Raw genomic sequence first — 25131 nt, forward strand, 5'->3', positions numbered from 1 at the left:
ACGCGGGATCCTCCCGGACCGGGGCACGAACCCGCGTCCCCTGCATCAGCAGGTGGACTCTCAACCACTGCGCCACCAGGGAAGCCCTGAAATTGTATTTTTAACAAAGAACTCTGTTCTGATGTTTAGTGGAGGCCTCAATGAGATGAGATGTAGAACTTCCCCAGTTCCACACCTAGAAAGATTTACAAGGTTTTATTTTATTTTCATGATTGAATTCTTATACATTCATAGGATTTTAGCCTTAGAAAGGTGATCCTCTTGTGACACTCCTTTGTTCTACATCTGAAGAAACTGAGCCCCAGAAGAGTCAGGAGTGTCCATTGCTCCCTCTAAGGAGTTTCCAGTCTTCTTGTTTGTGTTTCTGTAATGGTTCTTATATTCAGGTGCCTTCTGTGAGTTGTTTCTGTGTACATCTTTGACAATCACTAGTTTTAGTTTCTTGGGAGTAAGCTCTGGGCCCAATTTGCTTTTGTATAATAAGAGAGAAAAGGACATTTTAAAATATTTTGTTTGTGCCTCCCAGCAAACCGCGAGGATGGTGTGCTTTTGACTCTCTTATAGATGAGGAAACAGAGACATGATGTAACTTGCCCCAAATTGCATCTCTGCTAAATGAAGGATCTGGAATATAAACTAGTATTACTAACTTAAAAGCTACAACTGCTGTTCATTGTGTCTCCATTTTACTCCACACCTGATTTGTTCAAGAAACTCTAATGTGCTCTAGGAAAGACAAATCCACTAAGTACCCATGGTCTCTGCCTGCTGGAAGCTGTGTTTTAATATTTATAAGAGAAGGCAATGTAAAGTGTGCAGTAGAGGTGCAATTAAATTGTAACTGGTGTATACCTTTTAGTAAATTCCGCAATCCCTTTCATTTTTGGAGCACCTGCTAAAGGCCAGGTCTTGGTTTGTGTATTTTGTGTGTGTGTGTGTGTGTGTGTGTGTGTGTGTGTGTGTGTGTGTGTGTTTATATATATGGTCTCTTAGGCTTTGTGAAACCATGCAAGCTATATATATTGCCATTTTATAGATGAGACAATCAAATTTGTAGTTGTTAAGTAACTTGCACAAGGTCATCCAGCTAGTAACTTCTCTGTGTCCACGCTTATTACACTGTGCCATGCCATTTTTCTTCATTCGCAAAAGGAGAGAATAGGTATTTTTTGCCACATATGAAAATGAAGGTTGTATGTGGAGACTTGACACTCTCTATAAGATAAAGAAAAGCCAATGTAAATAGCAGTATTAGCAATTATACTCATTATTGCTATGTGCTGCCATTTTGGAGCTTAACTCTCTACCTGGTTTGGGGATTTGTTTCATAAATGGTATCAGAATACAAAGAGAATAGAAATGAGGTCACCTATATAGTCCACTCTCCCAGTTCAGGGACCAAGTCCTTGAGATGCCAGGAAGCAAAAGGTGAAAACGTGAATGTGGAGCAATAGCTGTGAGAAACCCTTGGACGAGGGGAGGTGGTCGATTGCATGCATGGGGGTGGGAGTCACACTCAGAGATGGACGGCCTGGCTGTAGCCTCTCCCTCAAAGCGCGTTGGGCAACTGGAGGCTGAGGACTTTCGCCTGAAACCACAGGGTCAGAGTGTATATGGCAAGAAGCCTTCCTCACAGTTTGGATGAACGTGGGTTTGCTGGTGGAGTGCAAAACCGACCCAAAGAGTTCCCTGAAAGAAGACCTACGGAAGAGCTCCCTGAAACCCTGGTCATTGGATATTTGCACCTGCTCTCTCTCTTCCTAGGCAGGAAAGTGCTAACTGGATGGGATGTGAGAAGAGCAGGCAACAACAGAGCACACCAGGGTGCAGAGCAGGTGTAGACGGGCTGGCTGGTCCACAGCAGCATCCCTATACCAGACAGCTTCAGAGAGGGCTTTGCCCCAGTGGGCGGTTCAGGGTGGTGCCTCAGGGCTTCAGTCCGTAAGTAGGAGGGGGTTGGGTTAAATGACAGCCATAGAGGCACTAAGGGCTGAGGCATGGGGTCTCCTTTGCCTATATGCATTGCCAGAAGTACCAGCCGTATGCAGCTTATTCCCAAATCACTTCTAATTGCAGTTAGATCAGCTTTATTCACTCCATCTTCCCATCAGGTCTTAGCCATTCAGGCTTAGCACATACTCTCCCCTTTACCAGAATTTGTCTCCCTATTTTTTTGCTGGCCTTTTTACTTCTGATACCTGAGCAGTTAGCCTAGAAATTAACTCTTCCAAGAAGACCTCCTTGGTATGTGCCCCAGTCCCACTCCTCTGTATTCCCACAGCACCCTGTGCTCACTTGTATCACGCCATTTTATAACTGTTCGCTTGATTGTCTTTCCTCATAGACTGAATACTTGGAGGAAAGGGTCACATCTTAGAACATCACCTGGTACATAATAGGTGCACAAAAAATACTTGTTGAATGAATGACAGATGGTCTTAGAGCTGCTTACTTCGGAGCATTAGTTTTCAAACCCACGTCTTTTGACTTGAGACACGTATCTGTGGTTTTTGAGAGTAAGACTCAGTGTCTGCCTAGGGGTAGGGGAAAAATTGAGTAAGGTTGACTTTTTCTTAAATCCACCTGCTGGAATCCAAGAAGATTTCTTTAATTGGTTTTTATCAGTACTCCCAGATTGTTCCTTAATAGGATCAAGAGAGAATGTTGGGCTAGGTTAGGTAATATGGACTCGACATTGACAAATCTCATGTGTAGCTCAGAATAATGGCTTACACATTAGAAATGCTGATGGCTTACGGTAATTAGATGTGTTTCTGAGACCCAAAGGTAGATTTCTGGAGTTTTCTTCCTAATTGGCTGGTATTAAAATATGCGCCATATTTTCCCAGAAATTGGGAGGGATTGAGTTCATGTTGTTCACGTATTAGGTGACTCCAGAATCATGGCTGCGCTGCTGTTGCTTTGTTGACACCCGGACCAACTTTAATATAAATAAGTGTGGTTGGTTAACCCCTTATTTTCCTTTCCTGTCAGCCGTTCAGTTCTGGGTTTTGTTCTGTTGGAATAATTGTATTGCTGTTAAAGAAGCTGCTACATTTAAGGAACAGTATCCCATTGAGCCCGAAATTGAGCAGAGTAAAAATTGGTTGCATACTTTCTTATGAAACTAGAAAAATTTATGATTTCAGGAACAGGGATGGGGCTTTTTCCCCTCACTTACCCCTGCAGAAATCATTCTTCTACTTGGCTATTTAGGCATTTCTCGTGGAATCATTGAACTGCAGCTCTGTGTTATTGAGAACACTTAGATGGTCCAAAGAAAATGTATCTAGGGGCAGTGATGGTAAAAATTACTTCCAGGGTGAATTATTACAAATGATCAGATAATTGGGGAAGAGATCTGGTATCGGATGCTGGTAGCTGAAAAAGCAAGCATACATTATTCTTTAAGTGGGTGGAGATTTTTAAGGTGGAAGAGCAGAGCAGGAGTCCAGAAACCCGCTCCTAGAGTCAGTTCTGGGTCCCGTCTCTGTGGTCTGCAAAACGTACCGCCTCTGCAATTGCCTCCTCAGGGTGGTTGTCAGCCTTGATTAAATGGCAGCAGTGTGAAGGGTCAGACAGGTGCCCGGCAGACATGATCTTCTTCCCACTGTTACTCTTTTTTTTTTTTTTTAATTAGTCTTTTTGTTACTCATAGGCTGATCCCAAAGAGCTAATCAAGATGGTCACCAGGCATGTGACTCGATATGGACAGGAAGCCTGGCCCGAGGAGCTCGCTGCACTGACCAAGCAGTTACAGTACTACAACGAACGCCTCCTGGACTTCACTCAGGCTCAGATCCTCCAGGGCCTGCGGAAGGGTGTGGATGTGCAGCGGTTCACTGCAGATGACCAGTACAAACGGGAAACCATCCTCGGTCTGGCAGAGTAAGGAATACCTTCGTCTCGTAAAGGGACGGATTTAGAACGTACAAGAACAAGTTGAGTTATCAGGACTATTAACCACAGTCCTCTGAAGATTCACATTCATGGTTGCTATAAACAGGACTTTCCCCTACTTCTTCCTGTCCTGTGAGGGATGTGTGTGTCTTCCCAAATGGATTAGTGATGCAGACAGTATTTTGAGCCTGCAGATTTAAGTAGTAAGGATGGGAATTATTAAAAAAGCTTCCCACGATTTTGATAATCCAACACCAGTACCATGTTAGAGGTGATAGAGTGTGATCAGGGGTGAAAAGTGTCAAGCTTACTATAGAAATTTAAAAACAAGATTCCCTTTTATTCCTGGCTAGAATCTCACTTTGCTACTACATGGCCGTTTAATTTCCTCAGTATGTTAAAAGTTCAGTACCATTGACTTAATACAAGAGGAGGGACTGAGTGTTATGGGTCCAGGACACCTTTATCTGTCCTGGGTTTCTAGAGAAAGAAGAGCTAACCACTTGAGCACTTTCTCTTGTTCGAGGCCTGTAGCAGCTGCCATCTTTTCCTTTGTCCCTTACCGCTCTCAAGAGAAAAGCAAGCCCTTGTGTGAGATGGCAGTACGGTTGGGAAGGTCCCTTTCTAGGTATGGAATTCCCTTGGTTTTCATACTCGTCTTCATTTTTTGTTTTACATCAGATGAGTTCAGATCAAATGAGAATTACATGTCAAATGGTGGGAAAGTGAAAAAAAAATTTTTTTTAAAGTGTGTTCACCCACAATGGTTATTAAGTTAGAGGTATGTTTTGTTTTTAACACCCCAATTTGTGGAGTGCTTATCATGGGCCAGGAACTGTGTTAGGTGCTCTATAAACTTTATTTTATAAACATCTTTTAATCCTTAAAGATAACCCTATGACATAAAATCTTGTTATCCCCATCTTATAGCTAAAGACATGAAGCTTATTGATATAAAGTAAGTGGCCCAAGTTTACATAGGTGGTAAAGACCACAACTGTGACTTTAACCTTGATCTGCCACATGCCAACCTTGATCTGTTGCCACATGGCAACACCATGTGCCCTCCCCACACTGCTTGATTGAATTCTCAAGGAAGCATTGGTATGCAGTTCAGTCTAGGCTTCCAGCCCTTGAAACGAGGTTAAATTGTGCTTAGGTTTAACGATTATTTCTCTCTCCTGATAAGTTACCTTAAAATAACAAACATAGGCTTGGTTACGGTAGTGGTATATGCTATTTTTCATCATTATTCTTTTTTTTTTTTTTTTTTTTTTTTAATCCCCAGCTTTTTTTTTTTTTAATTAGTTTCTGCTTTATAACAAAGTGAATCAGTCATACATATACATCTGTTCCCACATCCCTTCCCTCATGCATCTCCCTCCCTCCCACCCTCCCCATCCCACCCCTCCAGGCGGTCACAAAGCACCGAGCTGATCTCCCTGTGCTCTGCGGCTGCTTCCCACTATCTATCTACCTTACGTTTGGTAGTGTATATATGTCCATGCCTCTCTTTCCCTTTGTCACAGCTTACCCTTCCCCTTCCCCATATCCTCAAGTCCATTCTCAAGTAGGTCTGTGTCTTTATTCCCGTTTTACCCCTAGGTTCTTCATGACATTTTTTTTTTTTAATTCCATATATATGTGTTAGCATACGGTATTTGTCTTTCTCTTTCTGACTTACTTCACTCTGTATGACAGATTCTAGGTCTATCCACCTCATTACAAATAGCTCAGTTTCGTTTCTTTTTATGGCTGAGTAATATTCCATTGTATATATGTGCCACATCTTCTTTATCCATTCATCCGATGATGGACACTTAGGTTGTTTCCAGCTCCGGGCTATTGTGAATAGAGCTGCAATGAACATTTTGGTACATGTCTCTTTTTGAATTATAGTTTTCTCAGGGTATATGCCTAGTAGTGGGATTGCTGGGTCATATGGTAGTTCTATTTTTAGTTTTTTAAGGAACCTCCATACTGTTCTCCATAGTGGCTGTACCAATTCACATTCCCACCAGCAGTGCAAGAGTGTTCCCTTTTCTCCACACCCTTTCCAGCATTTATTGTTTCTAGATTTCTTGATGATGGCCATTCTGACTGGTGTGAGATGATATCTCATTGTAGTTTTGATTTGCATTTCTCTAATGATTAATGATGTTGAGCATTCTTTCATGTGTTTGTTGGCAGGCTGTATATCTTCTTTGGAGAAATGCCTATTTAAGTCTTCTGCCCATTTTTGGATTGGGTTGTTTGTTTTTTTGCTATTGAGCTGCATGAGCTGTTTATAAATTTTGGAGATTAATCCTTTGTCAGTTGCTTCATTTGCAAATATTTTCTCCCATTCTGAGGGTTGTCTTTTGGTCTTGTTTATGGTTTCCTTTGCTGTGCAAAAGCTTTGAAGTTTCATTAGGTCCCATTTGTTTATCTTTGTTTTTATTTCCATTTCTCTAGGAGGTGGGTCCAAAAGGATCTTGCTGTGATTTATGTCATAGAGTGTTCTACCTATGTTTTCCTCTAAGAGTTGGATAGTTTCTGGCCTTACATTTAGGTCTTTAATCCATTTTGAGCTTATTTTTGTGTATGGTGTTAGGGAATGATCTAATCTCATACTTTTACATGTCCCTGTCCAGTTTTCCCAGCACCACTTATTGAAGAGGCTGTCCTTTCTCCACTGTACATTCCTGCCTCCTTTATCAAAGATAAGTTGGCCATATGTGCGTGAGTTTATCTCTGGGCTTTCTATCCTGATCCACTGATCTTTCTGTTTTTATGCCAGTACCACACTGTCTTAATTACTGTAGCTTTGTAGTATAGTCTGAAGTCAGGGAGCCTGATTCCTCCAGCTCCGTTTTTCGTTCTCAAGATTGCTTTGGCTATTCGGGGTCTTTTGTTTTTCCAAACAAATTTTGAAATTTTTTGTTCTAGTTCTATGAAAAATGCCAGTGGTAGTTTGATAGGGATTGCATTGAATCTGTAGATTGCTTTGGGTAGTAGAGTCATTTTCACAATATTGATTCTTCCAATCCAGGAGCATGGTATATCTCTCCATCTATTTGTATCATCTTTAATTTCTTTCATCAGTGTCTTATAATTTTCTGCATACAGGTCTTTTGTCTCCTTAGGTAGGTTTATTCCTAGGTATTTTATTCTTTTTGTTGCAATGGTAAATGGGAGTGTTTTCTTGATTTCATTTTCAGATTTTTCATCATTAGTGTACAGGAATGCCAGAGATTTCTGTGCATTAATTTTGTATCCTGCTACTTTACCAAATTCATTGATTAGCTCTAGTAGTTTTTCGGTAGCATCTTTAGGATTCTCTATGTATAGTATCATGTCCTCTGCAAACAGTGACAGCTTTACTTCTTCTTTTCCAATTTGGATTCCTTTTATTTCCTTTTCTTCTCTGATTGCTGTGGCTAAAACTTCCAAAACTATGTTGAATAAGAGTGGTGAGAGTGGGCAGCCTTGTCTTGTTCCTGATCTTAGTGGAAATGGTTTCAGTTTTTCACCATTGAGGACAATGTTGGCTGTGGGTTTGTCATATATGGCCTTTATTATGTTGAGGAAAGTTCCCTCTATGCCTACTTTCTGCAGGGTTTTTATCATAAATGGGTGTTGAATTTTGTCGAAAGCTTTCTCTGCAACTATTGAGATGATCATATGGTTTTTCTCCTTCAACTTGTTAATATGGTGTATCACATTGATTGATTTGCGTATATTGAAGAATCCTTGCATTCCTGGAATAAACCCCACTTGATCATGGTGTATGATCCTTTTAATGTGCTGTTGCATTCTATTTGCTAGTATTTTGTTGAGGATTTTTGCATCTATGTTCATCAGTGATATTGGCCTGTAGTTTTCTTTCTTTGTGACATCCTTGCCTGGTTTTGGTATCAAGGTGATGGTGGCCTCGTAGAATGAGTTTGGGAGTGTTCCTTCCTCTGATATTGTTTGGAAGAGTTTGAGAAGGATGGGTGTTAGCTCTTCTCTAAATGTTTGATAGAATTCGCCTGTGAAGCCATCTGGTCCTGGGCTTTTGTTTGATGGAAGATTTTTAATCACAGTTTCAATTTCAGTGCTTGTGATTGGTCTATTCATATTTTCTCTTTCTTCCTGAGTCAGTCTTGGTAGGTTGTGCATTTCTAAGAATTTGTCCATTTCTTCCAGGTTGTCCATTTTATTGGCATAGAGTTGCTTATACTAATCTCTCATGATCTTTTGTATTTCTGCAGTGTCAGTTGTTACTTCTCCTTTTTCATTTCTAATTCTACTGATTTGAGCCTTCTCCCTTCTTTTCTTGATGAGTCTGGCTAATGGTTTGTCAATTTTGTTTATCTTCTCAAAGAACCAGCTTTTAGTTTGGTTGATCTTTGCTATCGTTTCCTTCATTTCTTTTTCATTTATTTCTGATCTGATCTTTATGATTTCTTTCCTTCTGCTAACTTTGGGGTTTTTTTGTTCTTCTTTCTCTAATTGCTTTAGGTGCAGGGTCAGGTTGTTTACTCGAAATGTTTCCTGTTTCTTAAGGTGGGATTGTATTGCTATAAACTTCCCCCTTAGAACTGCTTTTGCTGCGTCCCATAGGTTTTGGGTCGTTGTGTCTCCATTGTCATTTGTTTCTAGGTATTTCTTAATTTCCTCTTTGATTTCTTCAGTGATCACTTCGTTATTGAGTAGTGTATTGTTTAGCCTCCATGTGTTTGTATTTTTTACAGATCTTTTCCTGTAATTGATGTCTAGTCTCATAGCATTGTGGTCGGAAAAGATACTTGATACAATTTCAATTTTCTTAGATTTACCAAGGCTTGATTTGTGACCCAAGATATGATCTATCCTGGAGAATGTTCCATGAGCACTTGAGAAAAATGTGTATTCTGTTGTTTTTGGATGGAATGTCCTATAAATATCAATTAAGTCCATCTTGTTTAATGTATCATTTAAAGCTTGTGTTTCCTTATTTATTTTCATTTTGGATGATCTGTCCATTGGTGAAAGTGGGGTGTTAAAGTCCCCTACTATGATTGTGTTACTGTCAATTTCCCCTTTTATGGCTGTTAGTATTTGCCTTATGTATTGAGGTGCTCCTATGTTGGGTGCATAAATATTTACAATTGTTATATCTTCTTCTTGGATCGATCCCTTTATCGTTATGTAGTGTCCTTCTTTGTCTCTTCTAATAGTCTTTATTTTAAAGTCTATTTTGTCTGATATAAGAATTGCTACTCCAGCTTTCTTTTGATTTCCATTTGCATGGAATATCTTTTTCCATCCCATTACTTTCAATCTGTATGTGTCTCTAGGTCTGAAGTGGGTCTCTTGTAGACAGCATATATATGGGTCTTGTTTTTGTATCCATTCAGCCACTCTGTGTCTTTTGGTGGGAGCATTTAGTCCATTTACATTTAAGGTAATTATTGATATGTATGTTCCTATTCCCATTTCCTTAATTGCTTTGGGTTCGTTATTGTAGGTATAGTCCTTCTGTTGTGTTTCTTGCCTAGAGAAGTTCCTTTAGTATTTGTTGTAAAGCTGGTTTGGTGGTGCTGAACTCTCTCAGCTTTTGCTTGTCTGTAAAGGTTTTAATTTCTCCATCAAATCTGAATGAGATCCTTGCTGGGTAGAGTAATCTTGGTTTCAGGTTTCTCTCCTTCATCACTTTAATTATGTCCTGCCACTCCCTTCTGGCTTGTAGAGTTTCTGCTGAGAGATCAGCTGTTAACCTGATGGGGATTCCCTTGTGTGTTGTTTGTTGTTTTTCCCTTGCTGCTTTTAATATGATTTCTTTGTGTTTAATTTTTGACAGTTTGATTAATATGTGTCTTGGCGTATTTCTCCTTGGATTTATTCTGTATGGGACTCTCTGTGCCTCCTGGACTTGATTAACTATTTCCTTTCCCATATTAGGGAAGTTTTCAGCTATAATCTCTTCAAATATTTTCTCAGTCCCTTTCTTTTTCTCTTCTTCTTCTGGAACCCCTATAATTCGAATGTTGGTGCGTTTAATGTTGTCCCAGAGGTCTCTGAGACTGTCCTCTGTTCTTTTCATTCTTTTTTCTTTATTTTGCTCTGCAGCAGTTATTTCCACTATTTTATCTTCCACCTCACTTATCCGTTCTTCTGCCTCAGTTATTCTGCTATTGATCCCATCTAGAGAATTTTTCATTTCATTTATTGTGTTTTTAATCGATGCTTGATTCATCTTTAGTTCTTCTAGGTCCTTGTTAACTGTTTCTTGCATATTGTCTATTCTATTTCCAAGATTTTGGATCTGGGAAATAGAATCTTGGATCAGCTTTACTATCATTTTTCTGAATTCTTTTTCAGGTAGACTGCCTATTACCTCTTCATTTGTTAGGTCTGGTAGGTTTTTATCTTGCTCCTTCACCTGCTGTGTGTTTTTCTGCTTTCTCATTTTGCTTATGTTACTGTGTTTGGGGTCTCCTTTTTGCAGGCTGCAGATTCGTAGTTCCCGTTGTTTTTGGTGTCTGTCCCCCGTGGCTAAGGTTGTTTCAGTAGGTTGTGTAGGCTTCCTGGTGGGGGGGACTAATGCCTGTGTTCTGGTGGTTGAGGCTCGATCTTGTCTTTCTGGTGGACAGGTCCACGTCTGGTGGTGTGTTTTGGGGTGCCTGTGGCCTTATTATGTTTTTAGGTAGCCTCTCTGCTAATGGGTGGGGTTGTGTTCCTGCCTTGCTAGTTGCTTGGCATAGGGTGACCAGCACTGTAGCTTGCTGGTCGTTGACTGAAGCTGGGTGCTGGTGTTGAGATGGAGATCCCTGGGAGATTTTCGCTGCTTGATATTATGTGGAGCTGGGAGGTCTCTTGTGGACCCGTGTCCTGAAGTTGGCTCTCCCACTTCAGAGGCACAGCACTAACTCCTGGCTGCAGCACCAAGAGCCTTTCATCCACCCGGCTCAGAATAACAGTGAGAAAAAGTAGAAAGAAATAATTAGTAGAAGAAAGAAAGAGAGATTGAAAGAAAGGAAGAAGGGAAGAAAGGAAGGAAGGAAGGAAGAAAGAAAGAAAGGAGGGAGGGAGGGAGGGAGGATGGAAAGAAAGAAGGAAAGAAAGGAGGGAGGGAGGGAGGAATGAAAGCAAAAGGAAGAGTGAATGGAAGAAGGGAGGGAGGGAGGGAGGAAGGAAAGAAAGAAAGAGAGGAGGGAGGGAGGGAGGGAGGAAGGAAAGAAAAAGAAAGTGGAAAGAAGAAGGGTGGGAGGGAGGGAGGGATGGAGGAAAGAAAAAGAAAGAAGGAAAGGAGGAGCGGAGGGAGGGAGGGAGGAAGGGAAGGGAGGAAAAAAAGAAAGAGCAGGTAAAGTAAAATAGAATAAAGTATGAAATATAGTAGGGTTATTAAAATTAAAAAGTAATTATTGAAAAAAAACACGGACCGATAGAACCCTGGGACATATGGTGGAAGCAAAGCTATACAGAGAGAATCTTACACAGAAGATTACACATACACATTCACAAAAAGAGAGCAGGGGGAAAAATCAAAAATCTTGCTCTCCAAGTCCACCTCCTCGATTTGGGATAATTCGTTGTAAAAAGAGGAAAAGGGCGAAAAGTCTGAAATCTTGCTAAGTCCACCTCCTTAATTTGAGATAATTCGTTGTAAAAAGAGGAAAAAAGGGGGGAAAGTCTTAAATCTTGTCCTCAAAGTCCACTTCCTCAATTTGGGATGATTCGCTGTCCATTCATGCACTCCACAGACGCAGGGCACATCAAATGGACCGTGGAGCTTTAATCCGCTGCCTCGGAGGCTGCACAGAGAGATTTCCCTGTCTCTGCTCTCACAGCTCCCGGGTCTCAGCCTTGGACCTGGCCCCGCCTCTGCGCGTAGGTCGCCGGAGGGCGTCCGTTCTTCGCTCAGACAGGACGGGTTTAAAGGAGCCGCTGATTCGGGGGCTCTGGCTCACTCAGGCAGAGGGGAGGGAGGGGAATGCCCTCTCCTCGCGCACCAGGCAACAAAAGGGAAAAAAGTCTCTTGCCTCTCCGGTAGCTCCAGACCCTTTCCCCGGACTCCCTCCGGGCTAGCACTAACCCCTTCAGGGTCTCTTCCTGCCGCCAGCCCCAGACCTCTCCCTGCGCTCCGACTGAAAGCCGATACCCGAGCCTCAGCTCCCAGCCCCGCCCGCCCTGGCGGCCGAGCAGACAAGCCTCTCGGGCTGGTGTGTGCCTGAGGGCACCGATCCTCTGTGCCAAAATCTCTCCGCTTTGCCCTCCGCACCCCTGTTGCTGTGCTCTCCTCCGCTACTCCGAAGCTTTCCCCATCCGCCACCTGCAGTCTCCGCCCTCGAAGGGGCTTGTAGTGTGTAGAAACCTTCCCTCCTTCACGGCTCCCTCCCACTGGTGCAGGTCCTGTCCATATCCTATTGTCTCTGTTTATTCTTTTTTTCTTTTGACCTACCCAGGTATGTGGGGAGTTTCTTGCCTTTTGGGGGGTCTGAGGTCTTCTGTCAGCGTTCAGTAGGTGTTCTGTAGGAGTTGTTCCACGTGTAGATGAATTTCTGATGTATCTGTGGGGAGGAAGGTGATCTCCGTGTCTTACTCTTCCGCCATCTTCCTCCGGCTCCCATCATTATTCTTAAATCTTAAAGTGGCAAAGTAACCTCGGTACTCTGTAATAGTTTTATATTAGCCTGGGCTTCTTTCCTACTAGAAGACACCCCAGATTCTCTTTAGAGTGAGGCGGGGAACAGAGAGATCAAAGCGAGAGAGTGGGAACAACCTATAGCAGAATTAAGTTAAGAAGAGAAATATAGAATTTTTTTTTTCTCTTCCGCTCTGTTCTCCTGGAGCTTCATAATTTCATAGGGTCATTTAATGTCCAATTTGAAAGTGACCAGAGAGATCATTTAATCCAACCTCCTTACTTTTGGAAGAGGAATCGGAGAACCACAGAGCTTTAAAGCATTGTTCAAGGTCACACAGCCAGGAGTTGAGCCTGGGCTTCCTATTTCCAAGTCCAGCGGGCTTTTTCTTTGGGCATTTGGTAATCCTTGGTGCCATGCTCATGGTTTCTTACAAGAGAGGTTACTATGCAGAATAAAAGTTGTTAAGGCATGCCTTAATCATCAATTACATTTTGCTTGGCCTTTGTCTTTTCTTTTTAAGTATCCAGCTGGCATATGCTATTTAAAGTATGTCCTAGAGGACAAATATATGCTTTTGATAAATATATAATAGAATCTTCTGCACAATCTGTTGGTTAGAAAAATATACAGCAGTCTTTAGATGGCTTGTTTAAAATGTCTCAAAGTGTCTATGGGTGTTCTGAGTTAGCAGTTCTGATTTGGAGATGGCATTTTAGCATCTCACATACAAGAATCCTCGAAGGACCTGCTTCCTTCTGCTTTGCAGTTCCACCTTCAGATGTGACCATTCTTTATTTTCTTCCTAATTGTATGTCCACTTTAATGGCAGTTGTTTTCTGTGAGTGCATTACAGTTGTCCTTTGTTGTCTGTGTATCTTTGTTATTACATTCTCAGTGGTTAGGGTGACTTTGAGGAGAACAGAGTATAGTTTGGTTAGTTCCCACTTTTATCAGATAATAAAGATGTGGATACTTAATGAGCATGTACCTGGTGTCAGGCACTGTGCCAGACTCCCACAATAGGAAGAGTGAGCTGCTAATGGTCCCTGTTCTCCAGGAATTCTCATCTATCACGTGGATATTGGTATTCAATAAGTATTTTAAGGAAAACATTTTTTTAATTAATTTATTTATTTATTTTTGGCTGTGATGGGTCTTCGTTGCTCTGCACGAGCTTTCTCTAGTTGTGGCGAGTGGGGGCTACCCTTTGTTGCAGTGTGAGGGCTTCTCACTGCAGTGGCTCCTCTTGTTGCAGAGCACAGGCTCTAGGCATGTGGGCTTCAGTAGTGGTGGCACGTGGGCTCAGTAGTTGTGGCTCGCGGGCTCTAGAGCGTAGGCTTAGTAGTTGTGGTGCACGGGCTTAGTTGCTCCGCGGCATGTGGAATCTTCCTTGGCCAGGGGTCAGAACCTGTGTCCCCTGCATTAGCAGGTGGATTGTTAACCACTGCGCCACCAGGGGAGCCCAAGAAATAATTTTTGACAGTTACCTAATAATCCAGGCATTGACAGACTTAACCCAGTCCTTGGCCTCTTTTTTATTGTCTATGAGCATAGAATGTTTTTTACATTTTTAAAGCTTTGTGGAAAAACAAGAATAAAAAGCAATAGAAAGAAGAATATGCTACAGAGACTGTATGGTGGTAAAGATTTACTGTCGAGCTCTGCGCAGAAAACATTTGCCAACTCCAGGCTGATCAAATGTATAAATGTCCTGGTTTCCTTAGCTGGGGTAAGTACAGTCTTAGCAGTATTACTTAATGATAACAGGTATTTCATTCCCATTTCTGTGGTTTTGTCCACCATTCTTCCAACCAAGAATTCCATCCTTATATTTCCTCTACTCTGGGAAATAGGGGTCTTGCAGTAGTCTTACCAAAATGGCCTTTATGTAGGTGCTCTGGACCAGAATTCCTTACATGCCTAGAGATTCTCAAATCTGATGATACCATTCCCTTCTTTAAACTTTCCACCGACTCTCCATTGCCTACAGGATAAGACACAGGTCCTTCAGCCGGCCTGTATGGTCATGGTTGCGACACCACCCCCGCTTCTGCTTCCTCTGTCAGAAGCCCATCTGTCTCTTCTCCCTCTTTACAGCCTCTACTTATTTAATCCTTGTTTACTCTCCGATCTTCAGCTCAGATTGGTCACTCTCTCGTCTCCATCCTCACAGTATTTTGTAGCGCTTCTTTTAGCACTCCCCCCATTCTGTTTGATTCCTGGTTCACATTTCACATCCTCCATTAGGCTGTAAGTTCCTCAAGAAATATCTTATTTGTTGTTATGTCCTCAGCAGCTAGCACAATAGCTGGCCCCATGTAGGAAACAAAAATGTGTTGAGTGACTAACCGTGCTTTCTCAAATATCTATCTGTAGGGTAGGGATCCATTTCCTTTCCACTGCTTTTTGACTGTAGGCTCTGGTATCTAGATCAGAATTTTTTTATCTCAGTACATTTTGGACTGGGTCACTCTTTGTTGTGGGAAGGCTGTTCTGACCATTGTAGGATGGTCGGCAGCCTCCCTGACCTCTACCTGCTAGATGCCAGCGGCTCTGTCCTTTTCCTCACCCACTGTGACAATCAAAAATGTCTCCAGACATTGTCAGATGTCCCCTGGGGGACAGAATCACCCTCGGTTGAGGTCCACTGATCTAGACAATTCCTTGGTCAATTGCAATGCACCACAGAGAAAAAAAAGAGCATTAAAATTCCTTCGGTGAACTTTTCCTGACTTACTGTGAACTGTCTTATTAAGGACTGTGCTGGCTGCACCCCTCTCAGCTGGAGGGCGGTCCTGATGAGCGTCTTCTTTGCTGATTAAGGTCATGTGTTTCTCTCCTTCCCCTTTCCCTCTGGCTGATGGACGTTCGTGAAGGACGCTTGAGGAGAACGTCTACGGCGTTGCTCTTTCTCTGGCCCAGCGCTACAGTGTCTCCTGTTGGGAAGTTTTCATGACCCATTTGGAGTTCCTGTTCGCCGACAGTGGGTAAGCACTCAACTCTTTTTTTTTTTTTTTTTTTTTTAAGATGTTGGGGGTAGGAGTTTATTAATTAATTAATTAAATTTTGCTGTGTTGGGTCTTCGTTTCTGTGTAAGGGCTTTCTCTAATTGTGGCAAGCGGGGGCCACTCTTCATCGCGGTGTGCGGGCCTCTCACTATCGCGGCCTCTCTTTTTGCGGAGCACAGGCTCCAGACGCGCAGGCTCAGTAGTTGTGGCTCACGGGCCTAGTTGCTCCGTGGCATGTGGGATCCTCCCAGACCAGGGCTCGAACCCGTGTCCCCTGCATTAGCAGGCAGATTCTCAACCACTGCGCCACCAGGGAAGCCCTAAGCACTCAACTCTTATGCAAGTTTATTTCCATGTCTTTCTTTTCAGAGCCTATTTTAAAGGAATCTTGAAGTCGTATTGTTCAACTTCACTTTTCCTTTTGAGCTGTAGTAGACCAGTGTCTTTGTACAGTCTCTCTTCATATGTCTCTGACATACCAATATGCTAACAGTGGTCTTAGTTTTTGTTTTTCAGTAATAATAGTCCTGAGTTTGAGACTTTAATTCATTCACTTATTCGAAGATATTTATTGACCATCTCTTGTGTACTAGGAACAGTGTTAGGTACTAGGATTACAATAGTCAGTAAATTTCAGCTGTCTTGGAACTCATAGTCTACAGTGGGAGACATTATAATTGAATAATGACATAAGCGAATATGAAATTAAAGCTGTGATAGGCACTGTGTAAGAGAGCCCAGATAGGGCATTTGGCATAGTTAGGGGAGGCTCTCCTGAAGAAATGACTCTTGAGCTGAGACCTAAACATTGACTCAAAATTAAGTACACTACGAGGAGATGGGAAGCGTTTTCTAGGGAGGCAAAACGGTTGAGTGCAAAAGCCCTTTGACAGGATGGAACGTGAGTCTGTGAGCCTCACAGATGGGTAGTGTGGTGACGCCCTGAGAGGCAGTGGAGCATGGGGTGCGATGGGGCTGCTGAGAACCTGGAACCCAGACCTTGCAGCCAGACCGTACAGGCCCTATCCTGGGCTGTGGGCTTTTTCCTAAGAGGAATAGGAAGGTATTTAAAGATTCTGGTAAAAGAGAGGGAGGTAATATGATCAGATTTGCATTTTGATAAGATCACTATGGCGACCATGTTGAGGAAAGATTTTAGGGAGGCCAGCGTAGACATATATGGACCAGTTTGGGAGCTATGATAGTAATAGACTGCAGGACAGGTGACCATGGCCTGGAGGAGGGCTTTGAAAGTACAGGAGAGGTGAGAATGGGTTTCGGAGATACCTGGAAGGTGAAATAAATGGTAATAAATAAACTGATTAATAAGAATAAACTAGCTATGAAGGTGAGTGAAAGGAGAAGCATCAAGAATTATCTCCAGGATTTTACTTGGTCTGCCTCTTGGACAGTGACATCATTTGAGACAGAAAACACTAGTTAAGGACACAAGGTATTTCAGGGGAGGGTGAGGAAAAGGCAAAGGAAGGGAAAAGTTATACACATTGAAATTCCCAAGAGGAAAGGTCAAGTAGACAGTGCACCTTATAGATCTGGAATTCAAAAGAGAAGGTGGAACTGGAGATGCTAATTATGGAGCCATGTGCACATAGATGATAAATAAGCTATGTTGTGGGTGTGCTTTGGGTGATGAACATAGAATGCGAAAAGGAGAAAGACTTACGACAGACCTCAGGGACCTTCCACAATTAGTGATAGAGGAAGAGCTGCTAGCAAAAGGGAGAAAAAGAGCAATCGAGAGGAAGGGCTCTTGTTCTAGGCAAGCCATGGGAAGGAATAGTTTCAAGAAGTGGGGGTAGTATTGAATGGTCAGGACCTGCTTATAATTCATCATCTTTAATTTTTATTAATATCTTTGAAATTCTGCCCTCTACGTTTTAGTATTTATGAAATTGCGACATGGGTAATAGTGTTATCTATGATAAATATTGTACTGACTTCACCATTTTTGAGGCATAGAAATATGTTCAAATAAATGTTTCTTATTATACGCATATTAGCATAAAAAATCTTGGCATTTTATTAAATATCTTTTTCCCTTCGTTGAATGTTACATAAAAGGTTGTCATATCGGTACAAACAGGATGCTCCATTGGTCTCTGAATATATTATAAATTATCAGGCACTCCAGTAACGTGCAAGACTGTTCCCAGCATATCATTATACCTGATAGTGGTGTGATTATACAGACACACGGAAATTACAAAAGCAGGAAATCATTACCTCCTGTTTTGTCATTACTTGTGAGTGACAAAACACCTAATATTGATTTAGCAAGTGGTGTTTGGTGCTTCATGTTCTTTACTTAAAAGCCTGTTGTTTGCCTTACTATTCAGTTCAGCTTAGTAACACAAGTATTAAAGATCAGCCTTGTTAGTACAATAGAAATTGCCCAATATTTACTTGTTGAGTCAATGCCAATGGGAAGTTAATAGGTCAGAGCTGCAAGAAAAATAATGTTCTGTACCTTAGGGTTTTGTATTACTGTTCCTTTATAAAAGCCATCTTCCCCCTGAAGTTGATTTTTTCTATAATTTTACATTCTCCTTCCTCTTGGTTGAATTTGGAGGTATTTCCTCGTCTCACCGAATGTACAGATAAGCAAACACACAGGTTGGGTGAGGCAGCATTGTGCAATAGAGCAGAAGCCTTCCAATCAAGAAACCTAGAGCAAATCCTGTGTCTCTCCAGCTGTGTGTCCCTGCACAAGAGAATTCAATTCTCTGAAACTCATTTTCCTTTACTCTAAGTGAGGTGTCATAAAAATTAAATGACTTCCTAGTGAAATATCAAACCTACAGTACCTGACACATGATCCATAATTAACGGTAGTTTATTCCTGGAATTTCACTCCTGTAAGAAAGAGATAATTGTTGTAAACACCCAAACTTGAGTTCCTGGTCTCCTTTTTCCCCTTATTCTTCCTCATTTTTTCTTTCTTTTTCTTGGTAGTTTTCAACATCAGTGATGGCTTTGAGCGGCTCTGTACACCTGGAGTCGGCTCCCTCTGGTGGACACTGGTTCTCCCGGGGCATGTTCAGCTCCCTGAGCTCAGGGCTGATTTCTCACTCACTGCAGCCTTCACAGCCATCTGCACCTCTAGGGCTGTTCTAGACACTTTGGTGCATCTTACAGATAACATTAACTACCAGTGAGGGCATGGGTTTTGGAGTCAGGCCACATTTCAGGATCCAACTCTGCTGCCCATAACCCCAACTGTGTACCTGGGCACGTCTCTTAATCCTCTTGAGTCACTGTTTTCTCAGTTAAGGGGACCACCATCCCCACCTGGTGTGGTTGTAGAGATTAGAGAAGATCTGTGGGAAGCGTATAGCCAGGTGGCTCCTTAATGCTGTTGAGATTATTCCTGTCACTGTTCTTGCCTCCTGCTGACTCCATGTGTGTCTTTAAGTTTTGAATATGGGATCATTTTGAAATGGCAGAGGATGTTTCTAGCTGATAGAATAGTACCACATTTGTTTATTCATTAAATATGATTATTATCTTTCTCCTAGTACCTTTGTGTTCCAAGCATAGGTTTAAATGCTGAACAAGACAGACACATCCTTACCTTTATAGAGCTTATATTCTAACTGGGGAGACCCCCATCACACACACACACAGTTAAAAACAGCTAAAAAATAAATTGCTGGTCATAATAAGTACCATAAAGGAAATGCACAAGAAGCAGATAGGGAAGGTCTCTCTTGGGCGTAAAAAGAGCTCACTATTGGACAATGGAAGGAAAGGCATTTCAGGCAGAGGGAATGCATTTCAGGCATTTCTGGGACAGGGACGTTCTTGGCCTTTTTGAGTAGCTACAGGGACGCCTTTGTGGCTGGAGTGCGTGGAGCCTGGTGAGCAAAGGCCTACATAAGGTCCAGAAGTGCCTCTCAGTGTCAGCCTCCATCTGTCCCTTCTTATTTAAACAGCAGACCTGAGGGCCATACATCCTCCATTTTCATTTCACTCTAGTAGGTACTTTTCCATCACCCAGGGGATTAATTATCCAAGTGATTTTGCTTGGGTGGCAGAGATCGTGATACCTCTTCATCTCTGCTGGTTAGCTCAGTGCTGCCTCTTTCAGGCCCCTGGGAAGGGACTCTGTGCTGTGCTGTTTTGCAGTCAATTTCATATTCCCTGGTAGGATTCTTTTGGTCTCAAGTATAAGGATGGGCAAGAGCATGCTGTAGCTGTGGGGAGGTGAATGAACTATAATGCATCTACCTTTTCCTGAATTGAAACAGAAGTGACACAGAATCTCTGCCTGAGGGTTGCTGTCACTCATAGGCAGGTTTGTGTCCAGATTGTCACATGGTGAAGAATTCTCAATTGTGGCCTTCTCTTCTTGACTTAGTTGAGGAGTTTGAGAATAGCTGGTGTGTAGAGAGGGGATTTAAGGCAACTTAGCTTCTTAAAAGTATGTTATAACATTGAAAAAGAAGATAAGTAAAAATTCAAACCAGGAAAAATCCATTTAGAGTAGGAAGGTTGAATGTAGAAATTCAGGTCATAGGTCTTACTTATTTTTTACAATTGAGCCATACATAAAATTTTGATCTTTCTTTGGCCTAAAGGGCCATGATCCTGATCATGACCGAGACTGTGATTTGCATTGTACATAAGAAGAAATCTTCCAGTCCTAAAAATGGAAGAAGTAATTACTACCATCACCAAAATGGAAGCAATTGTTTCCATGTATCTTCACCCTTCCTTTCCATGTTGTGATTCTTAAGGCCACTTTTCCCCCAGATAGGAAAAAATTCCTGACACTGGCACAAAATGTAATAAGCAAAAAGATGCATTTTGGGGCCTGTTTTCGTCCTGTGGAAAGTGCACAGTCTTTGGATCCTGCCGGTCTGGGTTTAAATCATGGCTCTGTGACCTCCTTCTAGTATGTACGTGGTGGGCAAGTTGTTTCATCCCTCTGTTCCTAAGTTTCCTCCTCTGCAAAATGAGTATCCTTATTCCATTTTGCAGAATTGCTCTGAGATTTGAGAGATTTATACAAAATGCCTGACATGTATTAGATGCTCAAAGGAAAAAAAAAAAAGTAGTTGCTATTGTTAATTCTGGAAACAGACCAGATTTACTCAACTCACCCTCTGACCGCTATCAGCCTAACATTGCAAATCTGATTTTTTAACAATTATTTTTCAGGACAGTGTGGTATCAGTTATAATATACCTTCTTTGTGAGAATTAAATGAGATGACACAGTACTTAACGTATAAGATGTGTTCAGTAAATGATGCCTGTTGCTGTTTCTGTGCTATGGTGTCTTTTAAAATATTTTTTTATTAGAGAGGTAATAATATGAGACTACATAAACCAGTCGGAATTGACATTTTATGAGAAATGAAGAGGCTTAAGGGGTCAGGGTTGTCCTTATGGAAGAGACGAAGCCTGTTCACATGGGCTTCTTTCCACGTCACCACTCTGTCCACAGAAAACGTCCCACGAAGGAACTCACCAAGTATTAGTGTGTCGAGAAACAGACTCCAAGGTACTCATTATTGATTCTCTCATCAACTGTGTAGGTGACCTTGCAAAGTGAAAGTTCATTGTTTGGTTTGCAAAGACACTTGGCTAAAATGTTGGAAAAACTGGAAAAGGCCATGATTATTTTTTTTTACCATGTTTCCCCAGCATAATCACATATTCAGCTGTCAGGCAGCACTGCAGGTCAAGTCTGCCACATCAAGTTCATTCTGAGGCATTTGTGTGGCAAATATCCTGGACTGTTTCCCTCAGGTCGGAGTAGTTGTGATTTAGAGGGAAGAACTGTGTCTTCCCACAGGAATCCGTGGTGGAGGCCTGTTCACCCATGGTCAACGTCATTCACATGGATTTCTGTCTCTTCACACTTTTAGGATTAGTCTTTGGGGGAAATGCTTAGAAGTCTCTGCATCTGAGCTGTGGGGACCAGTGGACCCCATCCCTTTGCTGTCTCCAACCTTTCCCAGGAGCTCTCTCCCTCTCGCCTTCTTTCTCTCCTCTTCAGTCAACTCGTGGAATTGTATCAATATTGTCACTCAGTCTCAGATTGAGTAAAGTAGAATGCATTTAAATATATTTGTTTCCCTCCATGAATATAAGTCCTTTCAATTCATGCTGTTCTTGAATCACAGTTTTGGCTGATTGACAACCCGAAGCCATTACAGAATCCCTTAATCATGGGATTAGTGCTAATAACTTATTCCTTGTGCCTTTAGTACAACTAATGCTAATTTTCTTCTTGTAGTTAATCTCTGAAAGTTAAATTTGCACCATATATATACTTATATATGTGTGTGTGTATATATATATGTGTATGTATATATACTTATATATGTGTGTGTGTATATATATATATATATGTGTATGTATATATATTTATATATGTGTGTGTGTGTATATATATATTAATATATATTAGTTGCCTTATAGCTAAAGCTTAGAAAAACCACTTAAACAGTTTTCAAGGGTAACCATTGATCTGATCAGTGAAAGGTCCACAGTAGTTTCATGGTATTTCTTCCTACTCTCTTTAATGTGGGTTCTTTGGAATTGTTTTCTAAGCAGAGATTTCATTTCTTCTTCCAAAAGTAAGATAACAGCACCTTTCAATGGGAACTATTAAAATGGGTTATCAATTCCTGGCATCTATGGAAGATCTTAGTACCTTGTAATTTGCTGAAGAGGGAGGTTTTCGTGTTTCTCATGTGTCAGTAAAAGTATTCCAGTATCTCTCTTGACAAGATAATTAGGGAAAATTGCACATCAGGCAAACTAACCTGCAGGCACAGAAGAATAGGTGGGTGGACGAGGGGGGAAAGTAACGTTGACTGAGAGGGACTGTATTCAGAATCCAGCCGAACACAGATGGACTAAAGCTGTGAGGGTTTAGCCGTTGTCCATTTTGTAGATGAGTCTCAGGTACTCTGCTTGCCAGGGGATGGCAGTGAAGCGTGACAGGAGAGTTTCTTTCCTCTTCCATCGGGCATGTCGCTCTGATTGCAAGTCTTTGTCAACGTGAATCATCTCAATGGGATGACGCAGTTTCTTATTTCCTTCTTCACTGCGTTGTTTTCAGACTTCACTTTGCAAATTACGAAGGAACATCAGGAATTCTGTGACTTTCATATACCACTGGGTGTACAGTACGGGAGAAATCGCAGGTTTGGTTACAGACCACTGCAATAAAGCCAATATCACAATAACGCTAGTACATGAATGTTTTTGTTTCCCAGTGCATGTAAAAGTTACATTTACACTATACTATAGTCTATTAAGTGTGCGAAAATATGTCTGAAAAACATGTGCGGACCTTAATTAAAAGATACCTTAGGGACTTCCCTGGTGGTGCAGTGGTTAAGAATCCGCCTGCCAATGCAGGGGACGTGGGTTCGATCCCTGGTCTGGGAAGATCCCACATGCCGCGGAGCAACTAAGCCCGTGTGCCACAACTACTGAGCCTGAACTCGAGAGCCCGCGAGCCACAACTACTGAAGCCCGCGCACTCTAGGGCCCGCATGCTGCAGCTACTGAGCTTGCATGCTGCAGCTACTGAAGCCCACGTGCCTAGAGCCTGTGCTCCACAGCAAGAGAAGCCACCACAATGAGAAGCCTGTGCACCACAGTGGAGTAGCCGCCGCTCACCACAACTAGAGAAAGCCCACGCACAGCAATGAAGACCCAGAGCAGCCAAAAATAAATAAATAAATAAATTTATTTTTTTTAAAAAAAGATACCTTATTGCTAAAACAATGCCCAATTACAATAGGAACACCAAAGATCACTGATCACAGATCACCATAACAGATATAATAATAATGAAAAAGTTTGAAATATTGCGAGAATTACCAAAATATGACACAGAGACACGAAGTGAACAAACTCTGTCGGAAAAATGGCACCAATGGACTTGCTTGACCCAGGGGTGCCACCAACCTTCTATTTGTAAAAAAAAAATGCAATGTCTGTCTGTGAAGCACAAGAAAGCAAAGCACAATATAAAACAAGGCCTGCCTGTGTCTTTCAGGGGTGACCTTGCATTCTTTGAATAGTGATAGTGTCCGAAGAGTTTTGAAATAGCCGTCCATTTATACTCACTATTTCCCGTACAGACCTTGTGCTTTCTTGTCTTGATACTTTTGTTCATATTATTTCTGCTTCATTCCTTTCTACAATACCAAGCTCAAGTACTTCTCTCAATAAGCCTTCTGGTGTCATCGATATCTACCTCCTCTGAAATGACAGCCTTATTGACCCCACTCGTAACTAGAATGTAATTGCATGTCCTTTGTCAGCCCACACCATTATTCTGCAGTGTTTTGTAAGTATGTATAACGCAACTGCATTTCCACACTGCTGGATGAGAGCTCTGTGTTATAACTCTATACCCTCCCCAGTGCTGAGCACAGGGCCTTGTCCGTAGAGGACACCTAAGTTTTTGTTCATTCTCCCATCTATTTGGCATTCATAAGGCACGTGTCGAGTGTTTCCTTTGTACCACACACTGGTGCTTGGTACTGAGAAGCTAAAGCTGCAGAAGATGTGGTATCCTCTTTGCCATCAAGTGGTACATGGTCTAGTGAGGGAGACAGGCAAAGTAATAAATAGTTAAATCATGTTATGAATAGACGGATACTCTGGGACATTTTTATAGACCAGGGACATTTTTATAGATAGGGATATTTTTGTAAATGTTTAAACCGTGTCTTAATAGAAAAATAGGGTTTCTCTTGAAGTGACAGTTAAAAGAGCATTTTTGAATTGCTTGATATTTTGACTTTATAAATCGCTGCTGTTATCCCAAGTATTATCACATCCTGATACAAATTTTAAAGTATATTTTGTATTAACTTTACGTAAAACAAAAACATGTCTTGGCACTTAGGGGAAATTCCAATAAACAGGGTATCGTATTTCAGAAGAGTTGCCTTTTTTTTTTTTTTTTTTTTTTTTGCGGTACGCGGGCCTCTCACTGTTGTGGCCTCTCCCGTTGCGGAGCACAGGCTCCGGACGCACAGGCTCAGCGGCCATGGCTCACGTCTCAGCCTCTCCACGGCACGTGGGATCTTCCCGGACCGGGGCACAAACCCGTGTCCCCTGCATCGGCAGGCGGACTCTCAACCACTGCGCCACCAGAGAAGCCCAGAAGAGTTGCTTTTAAACGATATGAAACCTAACTTTGATCCTGTCAGAGGTCTCACTTCCTGCTCCCAGGTACTTTCATTGCTGCTCTAGGAACCCTGGAAGCTGGGAGTTTCTGTTAGTGCCAAAGGCTGCTTGAAGGCCTCTTACGGTTAGAAAGCTTGAAACTCATCCCGCGTGGGGCATTGGGATTATGCTGGGCAGGAGGCACTGTGTTCTGTCCAGGGAGAAGCATGAGACCAAAATTAATCCCCATCGCCCAAAAAGCACAAACTGATCAACCAAGCAGAAGTCCTTAAATTTTTTTTTCAAGAGTTTAACCTTAAATGACTTAAAAAAAAATAACGTTATAAAGACAGCTAAGTCAGGATGAAAACATTGATGTGTGCTTTATTCAAGTGGCATTCGTTACTACAGATAATCCAAGTGAAAGTGCAAGTATCTCTTCTTTTCTATTTTAATTCTGTTTGA

The 25131-nt window shown here is 41.9% G+C and overlaps 1 protein-coding gene across 3 annotated transcripts in view; it reads left to right on the top strand.

Moving 5' to 3' along the window:
• Window positions 1-25131, top strand: part of NBAS (NBAS subunit of NRZ tethering complex) — a gene marked incomplete at its 5' end in the record, with an annotated part of 354840 nt that overhangs the window by 234180 nt on the left and 95529 nt on the right. For all 3 annotated transcript variants that reach the window (XM_079721535.1, XM_079721536.1, XM_079721537.1), the window contains 2 exons: window positions 3659-3888; window positions 15371-15481. In XM_079721535.1, coding sequence (XP_079577661.1) covers window positions 3659-3888; window positions 15371-15481 — 341 coding nt within the window. The remainder of the gene's footprint in view (window positions 1-3658; window positions 3889-15370; window positions 15482-25131) is intronic.

Source organism: Hyperoodon ampullatus (assembly GCF_949752795.1).
Source record: "Hyperoodon ampullatus genome assembly, chromosome: 15".
NCBI lineage: Eukaryota > Metazoa > Chordata > Mammalia > Artiodactyla > Ziphiidae > Hyperoodon > Hyperoodon ampullatus.